A 16970-nucleotide genomic window follows, 5' to 3' on the forward strand; every position below is an offset into this window, starting at 1 on the left:
TTCTTGCCTGGAGAATCCCATGGACGGAGAAGCCTGGTAGGCTGCAGTCCATGGGGTCGCACAGAGTCAGACACGACTGAAGCGACTTAGCAGCATTACATCTTAGAGGTATTGTAAGTAAAGATCATTAAAACAAGTAAAGGCTGACTTTCTTGGGCTACGCAAATTACTGGACACTAACATACCCAGCGCTCTCTAAATAATCTTTAAATTCAGAATTCTGCTGGTACCCCGGTTGCTTCTCTGAGGCTGGCCAGCTTCTCTCCATCTGTCCCACACCCCGCCTTCGGCCCCGCCCTCATTAACCCCGCCTCCTGCGTGTTGGCACGCCCCCTGAGTTCAGCCAATAGCCGGTGACGTTTGAGGGAGCGGGACGTCCCTCTCAGCCAATGCAGGAGATCCTTGCCGGGAGCTCTGCCGGAAGATGGCGGCGGCCGCGGAGCTGACGCTGCTGGAGAAGTCTCTGGGGCTGAGTAAAGGGAACAAGTACAGCGCTCAGGGCGAGCGCCAGGTGAGAAGCGGAGGCGGCGCGGAGCGGGAGAGGGGGACGGGAGCGCGGCCGGGTAGGGCCGGGCCGGGCGGGGGAGGCTGCGGAGCGAGGATGCTGCCCGGCTTCTCACGTGTCTGCGCTCCCAGTCTTCTGCGGCCCTGGCTCCCGGAGGGAGTTAAGGGAGCGGGAGGAAACTGCTCCGCTCGCTCCGAACTTTCCCTCCTGCCAAACTGTCATCATCGCGCTCTGGGAAAGCGAGGGGGTCCTCAGAGAGCCCTCAGGTAGAGCAGGCTGGAGGCCCCTCGTGTGCGTTCAGTGACAGCATTTACTGTCAACAGTACCTTTCATTCAGAATTCCTCATCGACCTCAGAGAGCAAACCGGGTGCGGGGTCCACCGTGCCAGGCCGGGGGGTACGGCGGTGGTCGAGGCGGCCGTGCCCCTCCCGTCCCCTCCGGAGGCTTCGTTTTCAGCTGAGTGGACACACATCGCAGCTATTTTGGTAACAGTACTGAAAAGTGCTGCGTTGCGGCGTGGACGGCCGCAAGATCCCTTAGTGGAGTCCTGTTCTAAAGTCTGATCAAGTTCCTTGTTCAGCGTGCTGAGATCTGGGGGGAAGTTCCGCGGTCTGGACCTAGTGAGGCATAGGAACTCAGATTTCTAAGGGCTTTGAAGGGCTTCTGTGTTTTATAAAGCGAAGTGGTTGCGCAGGAGGAATGACTGTGTTAGAGGAGGGGACTATAGGAAAACAACTTTGGATTATAGAAGGTTTTGCCCCTTGGGGATTTTTTTCTAGATGAACTTTTTTTTTTCTTCTGACTTCTTCGGTTCTCCTTTTTTTCCCTTCTTCTAACTTCTTCGGAAGAACTGAAGACTGCTTCATCTCCGAATCAGTCCTGTTGTAGTTTTTACAAGTTAGACTGAAGTCTAGAAAGGGTTTCCCAGGTGGCTCAGTGGTAAAGAACCCGCCTGCTAATGCAGGAGACTCCGGTTGGATCCCTGGGTAGGGAAGATCCCCTGGGATAGGAAATGGCAACCTACTTCTTGCCTGGAAAAATCTGTGAACAGAAAAGCCTGGCAGGCTACAGTCCATGGGATAGCGGGGAATCGCACACAGCTGAACACACTCACACAGGGTCGGACATAGCTGAATCCACAAACACACAGAGTTGGACACAGCTGAACACACACACAGACACACACATGAAAAGATGTGTGACTTGCAGAAGACCAGCCCACTGACTGGAGCCAGAGAGACCCGGCTTTTTCCTTTTTCTCCGGCCTCCAGCTGATTCCTCTTCTGCTGCTGCTTCTCTCTTATTTGGTTTGTTTGTTTTTTTTCCCCCACACGTTTGCCAAACATGAATCCTGCCTTCAGGGAGTTTACCATCCAGCATGAGAAAAAGTCATGGGGGCTCTTTTTAAGCAGAACAGAATAGTTACTGAGTGCAGGAAAGCGCTATAGATGAGTGTGAAAGAGAAAGTTAATTCTGAGTATAAAAATGAGTTTGGAAACTTCATGAAAAGTTGGTGTTTAAAGTGTATAAAACTAATAAATTATGTAAGATTGGGTAATTTGAGGTAACAAGTAGAGCAATGTGATGGATGATGCAATACAAGGTAAACCCAGAATTATAGTTGGAGTCCCAGTTGTGAGGGTTGTGGAGTTCAAGGTGTGGTTTCTTATTTTAAACTTTTTTCTTTTTCTTTTTTTTTTAAGCAGAGGGCAGCTGTTGAAGTTTTCTGTTGATGTGTTTGGGGAAAGGGATGATGACCTACGATAAGATTCATTCATTTTTTGGGGGGAAGACAACTGACAGCAGTTAGCCAGCAGTAAGGCATTCTCTGCAATAATATCAATAATAATAAAAACTTCAAAACAATCCAGAAATGCAACTCTGGGAGAACCATTGTTAAGTTATAGTACATCAGCACATTGAGATATTATTTATGTAGGTATTGGAAGTGATTACTTGGAAGATCATGGAACCTTAAGATGAATGTGAAATAGTACATGTCCCATGATTGCAAATGCATAAAGTTTGTCTGCTTAGACTGTGCGAACGAAAGAAAATGAACTTTGCAGCCAGTTGTACTTTATTGAAATCCTGACTCCCCCATCACAAACCTACCTGGTGACCTTGGTTCTTCATCTGTGAACTGAGGATGCAGTTACTTGCCTCTTACATCTTAGAAGGTGTAGCGATTAGATGAGAAAGTAACCAGGAATTTTTTGACTTCCTGTGATGCGGTTGTGGATAATTTATTTTTACAAATAGTTCTCTTTAGAATTGTCCTTTTCCTCCCACACTCAGCAATCGTGAGTTCTTTTCTTTCCCCTTTCTTTCTCTCCTCTCTGTTTCTTTCTTCCTTTCTCCCTCCTGCCATCTCCCTCTTTCTCTTTTTTCCTCTTTCTTCCTTCCCTGCCTCCCTCCCACACTGGAAGCACAGTCTCTTTACCTACCATAAAGTACTGGAGAAGGAAATGGCAACCCACTCCAGTATTCTTGCCTGGAGAATCCCATGGACAGAGGAGCCTTGCAGGCTGCAGTCCACGGGGTCACAAGAGTCAGACACGACTCAGTGACTAAACCACGGCCATAAAGTGCACACCGTCACAGTCAGGGGATGGAACACTGGCAACACCCTCAGCAAGCTTCATATGTTTACTTTTTAATGCATTTTTAAAGGAGATTATTGGTGATCTACGAAGTGACGGTTTCGCTTAAGGGTAAAGGCAAAAGTGAGAGTTCAGGGAGCTAGCTAGTGAATGGAAATAGTGGTGAGGAAGGGGAAAGCTAGAAGGCCTCTGGTTACTTCCTTTATTGTTTAGGAGGTAACCTTTGAATCTGTATCCATAAAACGTTAATCTTCCCGTATCCTTCACATGGTCCTGTTGACCCAGGTTCAAGTGTGAAAGGTCCCTGTATAGAGTAAGTCACTCTCTGAGTTCAGGAGACTGGAAAGAGCAGGAAAGAGCAGCCGTCTTCTGAAAATGTTCCCTTGCGGTTTCCTGAAGTCGTTTGGATTGTTTACTTGTTCTTTATGATTGGTTAGTCTCCCTATTTGTGATACTTCCCATTTTCTTTTACATTTCTCAATACTTTGCCTAGTTTTGCATCAAAAACTTTTAAATTAATTAGCAGTTTCTTACAATCTGATCCTTTGTATTGCTGTTATAATCAGGAAAACTTTAAAAAGTAGAATTGTTTTTCAGATGATTACCTGAAGCCCTGACTTTATTATAGACTTTTATTATGAGTGTACTCATTCAAAGTTACCCCAGAATTGATGAATATGCAATCCATGGCAGCAAAATCACCATCACAGTCCATACCATATAATGAGTTAACTAATTAGTTAATGAGGTAACTACTCATATTAGATCACATGTCACTTAAACCAGGCTACAACTCATTTGGTGGTTCTAGCTGTATCAGCACGAATTCAGTGTTCACTACAATTGTTTCTTGTTTTTGTTATTACAAAATTGGGTTTATTTAAGCACATTCGTTCACCTTGCTAAATAGGGTGTGGGTAATCTTGATTGAAATTAATGCGGTATTATTAGGATTTCCATTTTCTATTTTTGTACATATGTAGTTATAAATTAGGTAGAAATATCATTGCTCTATTTTTGCAATGTTACCACCAGTTTCATGACATCAAGCAACTATTATCAAATGTAAACTAATATAACTTATTTTCCTGACTTTGATTTGTATATAGTTTAATATCTACATGCATGCATGCTTACTTGCTCAGTTGAGTCCAATTCTTTGCGACCCCATGGGACTCTAGCCCACCAGGCTTCTCTGTTCATGGGGTTTTCCAGGCAAGAATACTGGAGTGGGTTGCTATTTCCTTCTTCAGGGAATCTTCTAGACCTAGGGATCAAACCTGTGTCTCCTGCATTGTCAGGTGGATTTTTTACCAATGAGCCACCAGAGAAGCCTATTTAATAAGTTAAGAGTATTTTAAAAAAAGAAAAAGTTTAGGATTTAGAACTTATCAGTTGTGATGGTATTTTGAGATTTTTTTTTTCTTTCTGTTTAAGATTCCAGTTCTTCAGACAAACAATGGTCCGAGTCTAACGGGACTGACTACCATAGCAGCTCACCTAGTCAAGCAGGCCAACAAGGAGTATTTGCTGGGGAGCACGGCAGAGGAGAAAGCCGTGGTTCAGCAGTGGTTAGAGTACAGGGTAACGCGAGTGGACGGACACTCCAGTAAAGATGACATCCACACGGTCCTGAAGGTATGGCGAGATTTCTGTTTATGGGCTGCCGTGTGTGAACTGTTAGTAGGCGGGATCTGTTTGCCCTGAGATGCAGTAACTGAAGCTCTTGGTCTCTCTACTGTTTCTTCTACCTCGAGATACTTTATACCTGATACTGTCTTTCCCTGTTTGTACTTGTTGCTGCCTTTCCCTGGAACAGACTCTGCCCGCCCCTCAGCTCTGACCTCAGCTCAGATACCCTTCCTCAGTCACATCCTTGGCTACTACCTCTCTCACACAGATGCACTTTCTTGTTTAAATGCTTTTCTTTACTAACATCCTGTGCTTTTCCTTTGTAGCACTCATCACAGTCCATAATGATAGCTTTTTATGATTTTTTCTTTTATATGATTGCTTGATACTTATTTCCCCCAGTCAGTAGTTCTGATTCTCTAAGCAGCAAAGTACTTTCTTAAAGGAAAAAAGGAATCAGAGTTTGAGGGGGTTGTAGTTTGAGAAAAGCCTGTCCGATTGATGTGAGAAGTCCCATTTCCCTCCCTTGAGACTTAAAGCTCTAGGATTTGTATTTTCTTTCTAAAGAAATCAAATTAGAATTAAAGAATCTATTGTTATAAAATAGAAACCAAATATGGCTCTAGAATTACCAAGAATGAAAGTTTCTAAATAAAATTATTTTTGTTACCTATATAAAAATAAAGCAGTTTTTTTTTTTTAAAGCTTAACATTTGAAGGAACCTTAGACATCACCCAGTCAACCACATCATTGTAGGAATCCTTTCTGTTTCCTAATTTTATGCCAATTATAAATTGGTGATGTAAGTTGTACGAGAAGAACTCATAGTACTGAAAGCTTTTCATTTATCATTCTGGGGGAAATGGTTTAAATTCTGTTCCTGACAGATACCATCAATAGGACTGGTAGAAAATAAATTCCAGATCTTTTGCCTTTATAGGTCTATCATGATCAACTATCCTTTTTTTTTAAGTTTTTGTTTGTTGTTTTAATACTGTTATTTATTCTTTTATGGCTGGGCTGGGTATTTGTTGCTGCACCAGCTTTCTCTGGTTGCGTCCAGCGGGGCGTCACTCTAGTTTGGGTGGGCAGGCTTCTTGTTGCAGTCGTTTCTCTGGTTGTGGAGCACGGGCCCGGCGGCTCTGTAGCTGCGGCTTCCAGGCTCGAGCACAAGCTCAACTAGGGAGGCGCACGGGCTCAGTTGCTCCAAGGCATGTGGGATCTGCCCAGATCAGGGATCGAACCCATGTCTCCTGCATTGGCAAGCAGGTTCTTTACCACTCTGCCACCAGGGAAGCCCTTTTAAGTCCATAAATAGTCACTTGTATTCTCTCTGATGATCCTGTCTGTATTCTGTCATATAGCTGTGTCAGCATTTAGTCTGTACCATGTAGTTACCAGGCTGTGGCTAAATATTTTAGCGCATTCCGTTTGTTTCCTTAGGCTAAACTCCTGCAAGGGAGATTGTTGGACCAAAGCTAAATACATTTCTAAGGCTGTGTTGCTCATTTGCCTTCCAGGAAAGTGTTTTCTTGTAGTTTGCCGGGATATGACGACCGTGGCCTCTTCCCCAAAACCCCTGCTGACAGAGATGCTACCCTTTTCCCCCTGTACCACCCCAGTTTCATGACAAAGCCAGAGTGATCTCTCTGTCTACTTTGCTGTTTTTGTGTGTGTGACATTATTAATGCTGTGGCATTTTTTTCATAACATGAGCATTTTCATCATTTTTTAAAAAAATTTCCTTACATATCTTCTTTGCCTGTTTTTATACTGGGCTGCTTCTGTTTTTATTACTTTTTTAAAAAATCTTGCTATAAGGATATTGCAAAAGGATTTAATTTACTTGCAAAAGTTCCATTTCAAAGGTAAAACCAGAGTGGCTCAGAGCCAAGGTAATATGTAATTAAAAAACAGGCATTGGGCTTCCTCCGTGGCTCAGGGTGAAGAATCCACCTGCCAGCGCAGGAGAGACAGGTTGGATCCCTGGTCCAGGAAGATCCCTGGAGTAGGAAATGGAAACCCACTCCAGTATTGTTGCCTGGAAAATCCCATGTAGCCTGGTGGGCTACAGTGCACAGGGTCGCAAACAGTCGGACACGACTGAGCACGCCCAGGAGGATCCCTCATGCCCCAGAGCTGCTGAGCCCACATGCTGCAGCTGCTGAAGCCCTAGAGCCATGTGCCACACCTAGAGAGTAGCCCCCACTCTCTGTAACTAGAGAAGAACCCGCACAGCACAGCCAAAAATAAATAAAATTATTATTTTTTTAAAAAGCAGGCATTACGATACACTAACATTTGGATCCAGATGAAGGATGTGTGAAAGTCCCTCAGTTGTGTCAGAAACTTTTCGACCTCACGGACTGTACTGCTCCTGCTAAGTCGCTTCAGTTGTGTCCGACTCTGTTCGACCCCATAGATGGCAGCCCACCAGGCTCCCCCGTCCCTGGGATTCTCCAGGCAAGAACACTGGAATGGGTTGCCATTTCCTTCTCCAGTGCATGAAAGTGAAAAGTGAAAGTGAAGTTGCTCAGTCGTGTCCGACTCTTAGTGACCCCATGGACTGCAGCCTACCAGGCTCCTCCGTCCATGGGATTTTCCAGGCAAGAGTACTGGAGTAGGGTGCCATTGCCTTCTCCGCACAGACTGTACAGTCCATGGAATTCTCCAGGCCAGGATAATTGAGTGTGGGTAGTCTTTCCCTTCTCCAGGGGATCTTCCCAAAGAATTGTCACTATTAATCAGTATGGCAGCGCTTTGAGAGGAATGTCTAACCAAATAAAGAATATCAATGAAGTGAAGTGAAGAAGTGAAAGTCCCTCAGTCATGTCTGACTCCTTGCAATCCCATGGACTATACAGTCCATGGAATTCCCTAGGCCAGAATACTGGAGTAAGTTTAATAATAGTTAAACAGAAAAATCAGATAGAACTCTGATGCTAGTTTGGCAGTGGTATCAGAAATACTTGTTTAGAAAAAAAAAATAATGAACATCACACTTTAGTTCTTTTCCACGAATATTTTGAGTGTGAAATTCTGTGTTTTAAATTTCAGAATTCAGTTTCTGAAAAATCATAATTTAATTTCTGAAAATTTTGATTTATATCACTAATCAGAAAAATATTAACTCTTGATAGTTTTTGAAACTCCATTTTAAAGTTTTTATAACTGAAGAGTATCACCTTAAAAGAGTCTTTATAACGAAAACCATGCTGTGCCGTGCTTGGTCGCTTAGTTGTGTCTTTGTGACTTTTGAAACCCCATGGACTGGAGCCCGCCAGGCTCGGCTCCTCTGTGCATGGGATTCTCCAGGCAAGAATACTGGAGTGTGTTGCCATGCCCTCCTCCAGGGGATCTTCCCAACCCAGGGATCGAACACAGGTCTCCCACATTGCTGATGGATTCTGAGCCACCAGGGAAGCCCTAACAAAAACATAGATACGGAATATTTTAAGAATATATACACTATACAAAGCAGTGTTAAATTATTATTTCAGATTCTTTTAGAGATAGTTCTTAATTGCAGATATATTTATTTTATTCTTATGGTGTATCAAACTTGTTTCATATGAAGACATTTGGAGGGAAGAACATTTCCACCCACCAGATTGCTAGGGAACTAAGTGATAGCCTGTATGTACCATTGTGTTTTACCTTCTCTGCCCAGTTTTGTTTTGATTCTTATGCATTTGTTTCCTTGTCTATGTACATGTTTTTTTAACGTCATCATCTGTACCACCCCTTACAATCCCATATTCATAAACAGTTTTGAAAATTACTATCTTTAAATGAAGGCTTGGGCAAATTCGAAGAGCTCAGATTCAATTCAGCTAACGTTTACTGACTACTGAACCACTGTGTGCCAAGCATGTGGCATATGATTTGAGAATGAAAACAAACTGCTGTCTCTGCAGCTTAAGAAGTTTTTCTGGAATGATTACATGGGACTGTTAATCAGCCTTAATAAAGAAGGAAATTGTGACACAGGCTGCATCATGGATAAATCTTAAGAATATTATGCTAAGTGAAATAAGCCAGTCACAGAAAGACAAATAATAGTACATGATTCTGCTCATATACAGCATATATAAAATGCTGTGAACAAAATCATAGAAACAGAAAGCAGAATAGTGACTGCCAGGGCCTTGGGGATGAGAGAAAGGGGAAGTTGGTTTAAAAAGTTCAGAGCATTAGCTTTCTGAGATGAAAAAGTTTTGAACATTGATTGCACCACAGTGTGGATGCCCTTAACATTAAGTGAATTATGCACCTACCAATGGTTGTGGTGGTAGATAAAAATCTGATTAATTTTAACATGTTACACATATTTATTCTCAATTAAGAAGTTAAAAATATACATATATTAAAAAATCTAACAAACCAATACATTTTAATTCTCTTAAGACGTAGGAGTTGTTGAGGAGCTTTTTATATTTAAATGGAGAAAATAAATCTAACGTGAGCATGATTTATAAAATGTCCCCCCATCTCCCCAAATAGTTGGAGTCTTTGAAATTACCATAGATGGCACTGTGAATATCATTTTCTAATATTTTCTTATTTATTTAAAATAAAATAAGATGAATAATATCCTATTTTTTAAAATGAGTTGATGTATGATTTGTGATTTCAAATAAATTTCTGTTATTGTCAAAGATTGAATTTATTAAATTTCAGTGTTTTGCTTTCTAATGGCTTTCTAAATGTTTCAAATCAAATGTATAATTAAGTTTATTTTTATTGTTTTTTAAATTAATATTTTGTTATTTGTTTTTCTAGGATCTTAATTCATATCTTGAAGATAAAGTCTACCTTACAGGATATAACTTCACATTAGCAGATATCCTATTATATTATGGGCTTCATCGCTTTATTGTGAGTATTCAAATAGTTACTGGCTCTTTTTGTCTGCAGTGTTCAGAATGCCTTTTTTTCATTTGTCTTGAATTTAAATCAAATTTGCATTTTCACCTTATCAAATGAAAGGGATTATTTTTATATAAGGCACCTTATGCAAATATCCCTCCCTTCCCTGGACCCATCACACAGAGGAGCTTCCTGCTCCTTGACATGCCTGGTTTTGTTCCTGTTCTTGGTCTTGCTTTTCTTTGTGGCCCCTTGGGACTTGGTTGTCCTCCTCACCTGGACCTCGCCATCACCTGTCCACTCCTGCTTTTAGTACCCCACCTTCTGTGCGACCTCCTCTCTTACTCCAGTCTTACTCCCTGGTCCCATTGTTACCTGAAGTAACTCAGTTTCTACCCTTTTTTCAAGCCTGTGCACTTTCTTCCCCATCCAGCCTAGATCGCTGGATGTGTAACTTGAATCCTCAGCTCTTGGTCAGTCCAAATACACGCGTTCAGTCCTGTCTCCATGCTGAGCTGTGTCAGAGAAATCACACACAAGCTGTCATTAAGAAGATGAGCATTTCTCCCCTCTAATTAAAAAAATAAAAGACTATAAGGAAGTGTGACTCTTGCAAACCAGTGCTTATTTCACTTTCTTCTCACTGTGGCTTATACAGGTCATGCAGTAGGGAAAGGAAATACTCAGAAGGAGGGAGCTTGTGTGGAAATCTTTGCCAGCAGAGTGAACAAGGTCCTCATTCCCTAATGTACCAGCTGCCAGGCTATTTCACTGATTCTAGGTGCCCACAAGGGCCTGTGGTTCTCAAGCAGGTTGGAAGTGTTTCATTCAATGCCGTCTGTTAAAATGAGGCTTCTGGGAGTTCCCTGGTGGCCTAATGGTTACTATTCTGGGCTCTCACTCCTGTGGCCTGGGTTCAGTCCCTGGTCGGGGAAACTGAGCTGCCACAAGCCATGTGGCTCAGCCAGAAATGAGTAAACGAAATAAAGCTTCAAAAAAACCCAAAAACCTAGTCTCCCATTGACAGTATTCAGTGATCCCTGCTTATTTATATCTCTATTTTTTTGAGATGTATATCCTCTTTATATGATTACAATATTATGATTAAGGATCTCATGCTCATTTTTTCTGAAACAAAATTGAGTGGAATAATATGTAAATCACTTCACCGTCCCCTTGGGTTCATCAAATGAGTCCACAACCAAAGCCTCCACTCCGTGCACACGCAGGCAGGTTACATCGGAGCAGGAAACACCTTCTCAAGGAACAGGCCTCACAGACGGAGCCTGTGCTGTGACCATGTTGCCCTGTGGTGTTGAATGACACCCCTGCTGAGTTGGGTGTAAACTTACCCAGGTGAGAAGTGATTTCTGGGTATTAATTTCAGGCAGGGTTGATGGGAGGTTCAGATAGCTCCATGCTCAAGTTCATCCCATAGCTTCTTGTTTTCCTTGGCTGTGTATTTGTTTTTACCCTCGTATGTTCCTTCATTTCCTTGTTCACATTATTGAATACTTAATATGTAATCAGTGCAATCAGCACCCTGTATGAAGCAGGGAACCTTCAAGTCATCAAACGATCCCGCTGTGTTTTGTTTCGCGTGAGGCCGCTTTCAGCTGTGGCCCAGTCACTCCTGAGATCTGGTCTGTTAATTCCCTCTGGGGAGCGTTACGTTGTTTCTCCTTTGTTGCACTGCCAGTTACTGTGGCCATTCGTGATCAGCCCAGTGACTCATTGATCTCTTGAAGTGATTTCACCGGTACACAGCAGCCCCCATGAACAAGCTGTTACTCGAGATTATTAAAATCCGTTGTAACGTTACTTGCTGCTCAACTATAAGATTGTTATCAATTGAAATACATTTGTTTTGGAGCTTGGAACACCAGTGGAGGTATCATTCTTTTAGAAAGAAAGAAGTAAAAAAGAAATAGCTACCGAACAATCCAGGAACGCCAGCTGTCAAGAGTGTCCCGGAGGCAGCGTGGAGTCTGCCGGAAAGCCCGCAGACCAGCATTTCCTTTGATCTGAAAAGGGTCGCTCAGAGTGTTTCTGACATGTCTTCATGGAAAATTAGTGACTAAGAATATTATCTGTTTGGCCTTACAGTTCAAACTGGTTATAGAGCGCCAGTGTAAATAGGAAGGAATGGTTCACTAGGAAGGCTGAACATCACTGCAGACACACTGGCTTGCAGACCAGTGAGAAGCAGGAAGTGTTAACCAGAACAATCACATTGTGTTTCCCATTATTTAAAAAAAAGAAAGAAAAATTCAGCTAGAAAGGGATGGTGGGAAACCAGTTATAAGTAAAATAGCTGATGGGGATCCCTTCCCAAGAGTTCTAAAATAACGTAAGTTTGGTGAGAGTCAGGTCTTCTGTTTGTTTCTCTGTTTACAGTATGTTTTCCGAAAGAGTAGTGGTGGTAACAAAACCAAAAGTTTAAGTGTAACGTGATCTTCCTGGAAACAGGTTGTATTCTAGCAAAATGTCCTGAGGGAAAGTGAACAAATTTACGTTCTCTAACATAGATCATCTAATTAAAAGAATCAATTAGGAAATGTTAGAAGAAACTTTAGAAGCTCTTGGAATAAAAATTATTTTCTGCTGTGGGTCTGTTGTCTTCCTGACACTGGAGGCTGGACAGCGTGCAGTTTTTAGGTGGTGAAGCCCTGACTCTGCGCACGCTGGTGTGGGCTGCTGCCCTCTTCGGGAGCAGGCCTGGTGGCGGCGCTCGCCAGTCTGACAGCACGGGCTCCTCTGAAGGGTAGATTGTAAAACAGACACCTCCCTTCCCCCCGCATCAAAACTTGAGTGAACAACTTGAACCCAGATCAAATAAGCCTCACTGTTTGGAAATGCTTTCTTCGTGCATTTTAATTCATTCTGAACAATAACATCTCACAAAACAGCTGAGTAGAGTCTTTTTAAAATGAAAGAGTTCTGAAATTAGTCAGATTGTACACAGTCAAATTGGACTCACCATATGTATCAACAGCTGACATGAAATCAAGTTGGAGTAATACTTGCTACTTCTGTTTGCTGTAGCCATCAGTAAAGAGGTTTGTTGAAGTTGGTTTTGAATTTTATTTATGCATATATGTACATATGTATGTGTTTGTGTGAAAGTGGGCTTCCCTGGTGGCTCAGACAGAAAATAATTTGCCTGCAATGCAGAAGACCTGGGTTCAGTCCCTGGCTTGGAAAGATCCCCTGGAGAAGGAAATGGCCATCCACTCCAGTGTTCTTGCCTGGGAAACCCCGTGGACAGAGGAGCTTGGCGGGCTACAGCCCATGGAATCACAAAAGAATCGGACACGACTACGACCTATCAACAAAACAACAGTGAATAGCACTTTGCATGTAGGATTTAAACCGGAAAGTGAAGTTTTATGTAACAGTAGCAGTGAGACTCTCACTGCTGGTAAACTGGCCCAACAGAGATAGACATGTGACATCAAAGATGATGTTAACAGACCGGATCCTAGTGCACTTGTATCCTGATGTCATGAAGGCAAAGAGGAAGGCCGGATGACTTCTGTCCGCGTTTCTATTTAAATTGCCTGGTAGTAAACATGAAAGAAAGTATGAGTTCAATTAAACACTTATTGAGAAAACGCTACCTGTCTACCCTTTATAATATTTTCTGTTCTGTAATAATTATCAAATGCCAGAGTGATTTGTCCTTCAGTGTTGCTGAGCTGGTGCCTTAGGAGAGTGTTTGCCTGTGGACACAGGAATACGAGACAAGTAGATGGCTAATGGGTTTGCGGTCCCAGAGGGTGACTGAGATTTTGTGTGTTTGTGAACATTCCTAGTCAGTTTCATGGAGACTTGCAATATGTTAAATAAATGAGCCAACAACAGGAGAAGGAACTGCACTAGTCTTACCTGGTCTGTGGCTGGCCTGCTGGCCTCTTCTTGCCTGACACCTCTTCATGATTCCAATCCAAAATTTGGCTCAGATAAAAGGCTTCAAGTTGCCTGGACTGGGGTCTGAGCCCAGTGAAGTGATCGGAGGTCTGACCCACGGTGTTGATTGCATCTTTCCCTAACCAAGTCTCTGGGCCTCCTTATGGAGGAACAGTCAGTTCTGTGAGCTGGTGCTGCTGCTACTGCTGCTGCTAAGTCGCTTCAGTTGTGTCTGACTCTGTGCGACCCCATAGACGGCAGCCCAGTAGGCTCCCCTGTCCCTGGGATTCTCCAGGCAAGAATACTGGTGTGGGTTGCCATTTCCTTCTCCAGTGCATGAAAGTGAAAAGTGAAAGTGAAGTTGCTCAGTCGTGCCCAACTCTTAGCAACCCCATGGACTGCAGCCTACCAGGCTCCTCTGTCCATGGGATTTTCCAGGCAAGAGTACTGGAGTGGGGTACCATTGCCTTCTCCAATGAGCTGTGAGCTGTGAGCTGCTACATCCTCTGAAGATCAAGTTCAGCTTTACTGCAAAGAGAATTCAGAATGCCTGTTGTTCATCCGAGGCACACACCCTGGAAATAGCCCTTCCTTCTTCTGTTAAGCGATGATTACTTAACAGTAAAAGAGTCATTGTGTATTTCTCCAGAGTTTAGTAGAAATCAGGAGTTGTCTGCACGTTTATATACAGCAGCCATCCAGAAATGTGTGTGTATGTATATTTGTAGATATGTATGTATGTGAGTTTACCTTGTATTCCCTTGTTGAGTATGTTGCTGCTGCTGCTGCTGTTGAGTCACTTCAGTCATGTCCGACTACGTGACCCCAAAGACAGCCCACCAGGCTCCCCCATCCCTGGGATTCTCCAGGCAAGAACACTGGAGTGGGTTGCCATTTCCTTCTCCAATGCATGAAAGTGAAAAGTGAAAGTGAAGTCGCTCAGTCATGTTCAACCCTCAGCGACCCCATGGACTGCAGCCCACCAGGCTCCTCCATGCGTGGGATTTTCCAGGCATGAGTACTGGAGTGGGGTGCCATTGCCTTCTCCAGTTAAGTATGTTAGATGCCAATAAACCTTCCTTATTTTAGGTTTGTGAAAAATACTGGAGAAAGAACCATATCTTAGTCTCTCAGAAGCTATTCTCTTCAATAAAAAAAAAAACCCCTCTGGTCTTCCAGATCCTGATTTAATGTAGACTTTTCATTTGTTGAAAACTTGAGATTTCGCTCAGAAGCACGTCTGGTCTTGACGGCAACATGAAAGCCTTAAACAAATGGAGAGCTCATCCAAGTGGCTGAGATGGTTCACTCCTATCTGAATATGTTGGCTTTGATCACCGTGGGGGGTTCCCCCCAGTTTCTGTCTCCCGCTCAAGTGATATTAATAGTTGCACTCATGTAATGTCTGTGTTGTGTGTGTTTTTCATCTCTACTTAGGTTGACCTGACAGTTCAAGAGAAGGAGAAATATCTTAACGTGTCGCGCTGGTTTTGTCACATTCAGCACTGTCCAGGGATTAGGCAGCATCTGTCTAGTGTTGTCTTCATCAAGAACAGACTATATACTAATTCCCAGTAGAAGCCACCCGCGCCCCGCCCAGAAGAGGGAATAACCCATGTCCAGTGGGAAGTGTGTTTCGGACCAGAGGACTGACGTGAACTGATATGCATCCATTCTCTATTTGTTGAAGTTGGTAGAATTTAAGTACAAACTCATGTCCCAGCATTTTGTCTGTTTTTTAGTTGACATTTTGCAGTTTTTTTTAATGTAAAACTTCAACTGCTGTCAAAACTTGAGTTGAAATCAAGTTATCAGTTATCTTGGTTTTTATAGATATAGATGAAATTTCTGTTAATAAAAGTTGCAAATCAGTGGTTTAATCTTAAAAAAAAAGTCCTTCCAGTAATTGACATATTTGATTGTTTATTGACCTGTCTCATCTTGTAAAATTCATTTTCCCCTTCTGCGTATTTCTAGTGGTTTGTTTATGAACAGCTAGGGTAAATGGTCACCAAGGAGACAAAAAGGGAAGACAGATGGATTTGTCTCTCATGTGAGCCAGTAAAGGTGGTTGGCAAAATCTTTTTTTTTTCTTTCTTTCCTGTAGTCAGTATTCATGGACGTGAAACCAACTGCTGCTCTGCCCGAGAGGGAAGTGGGATAAAATATGTTCCCTCGAGTTAATGGTTCTTTTGTTGGCCGTGGGCGTATTGGAATACGCAGCAGCTCAAAAGGGATGGGAAATTCCCACCGTCCCCCGAATTTTGGACTCTGTAACTACTAGATTTTTCTAAACTATTAATAAAAACCAACATAGAAAGGCTGCCTCAATGCCCTAAAGAACAAAAACTCACACTTTATTAACAAACCAATATAATTTATAACTCTTAGCAGCTGAGTCAATAAATAATCAGTGATTGAGAGCTAAAGAGCTTACATTTACAAACTGTAGGAAAAGTGGAGTCTTTGAGCACTTTATTGTGATGTAAGATTTTGGTGCCCCGGCTGAGTCTCAGTAGAAGACAATTCAAAGTTCAAGTGCAAAGAGCAGAGACTTGGGAAATGTCCATCACCTCCTTTTGGCTCCATGCTGCTTTGATCACATACTAGCTGCATGTGTGACCTGAAGCAAATCAGGTAACCACGTTTTCTTAATATGTAAAAATAAAGATAAAATGTAAAAATAAAGATGACTCTAAACTTTGAGGATTCGTGGAGACAATGTGTGTGGGAAAAAAAGCCTTAACGTGCAGCCCCTGGCTATCAGTAAAGGTTTCCCTTTATAAGAGCCCCACCCCTCCTGAGTAAAGAGAGTTAATAGGCAAGAGTGTTGAGTATACTGTAATTTGTTGTTGGGTAGTTGGTTTTTGTGACCCCCATGGACTAGCCCGAGAGGCTCCCCATCCATGGGATTTCCCAGGTAAGAATACTGAAGTGGATTGCCCTTTCTATCTCCAGGGGATCTTCCCAACCATGGACTGAATCTGGGTCTCCCGCATTGGCAGGTGGATTCTTTATCCTTGAACCACCCGGGAAGCCCTTAGATGAAGACAGTTTATACAGGGTTGGATTTCACAACTCGTTGCTACTTGGAGCATTTTTAATTTTTACAAAGTAGCCTCTGTATTAGAAACTGTCGACTTGTATTTGCATATTCAGAGACTAGAGGGCTCAAGTTCATCTTGGGAGTTTGTGAACCACAGAGGTGGGCTTGCTTGGTCTGACTTTTCAGGCGAACCACTCTCGCAGCTGGGTCTGCTGTAAGCCTTCCACCTTAAAATCAACTACTGCGAATCACACCTTCCCCTAACACTTCTCTGGTCTCCCCTGGACCCAGGGAGGTAAGCAGGACAGACAGGATAGAGGAGAGACGGGCTAGCCAGCCCTCCCATCCTGAGCATTTCATTTTACTTCAGTGTAGGTCCGCTGTGAGGAAAGGGGCGGAGGACG

The 16970-nt window shown here is 42.9% G+C and overlaps 1 protein-coding gene across 3 annotated transcripts; it reads left to right on the forward strand.

Annotated features, from left to right (window-relative positions):
* The first annotated feature begins 404 nt into the window (after nt 1-404).
* EEF1E1 (eukaryotic translation elongation factor 1 epsilon 1) lies at nt 405-16223 on the forward strand. Of its 3 annotated transcripts, none has more exons than XM_059880431.1 (4): nt 405-511; nt 4547-4747; nt 9525-9620; nt 10020-10218. In XM_059880431.1, exons 1-4 carry the CDS (start codon nt 425-427, stop codon nt 10047-10049), a joined length of 414 nt encoding a protein of 137 aa, XP_059736414.1. In that variant the 5' UTR covers nt 405-424; the 3' UTR covers nt 10050-10218.
* Nucleotides 16224-16970: the final 747 nt, after the last annotated feature.

The sequence above is a fragment of the Bos taurus genome, chromosome 23 (genome assembly GCF_002263795.3).
Source record: "Bos taurus isolate L1 Dominette 01449 registration number 42190680 breed Hereford chromosome 23, ARS-UCD2.0, whole genome shotgun sequence".
Taxonomy (NCBI): Eukaryota; Metazoa; Chordata; class Mammalia; order Artiodactyla; family Bovidae; genus Bos; species Bos taurus.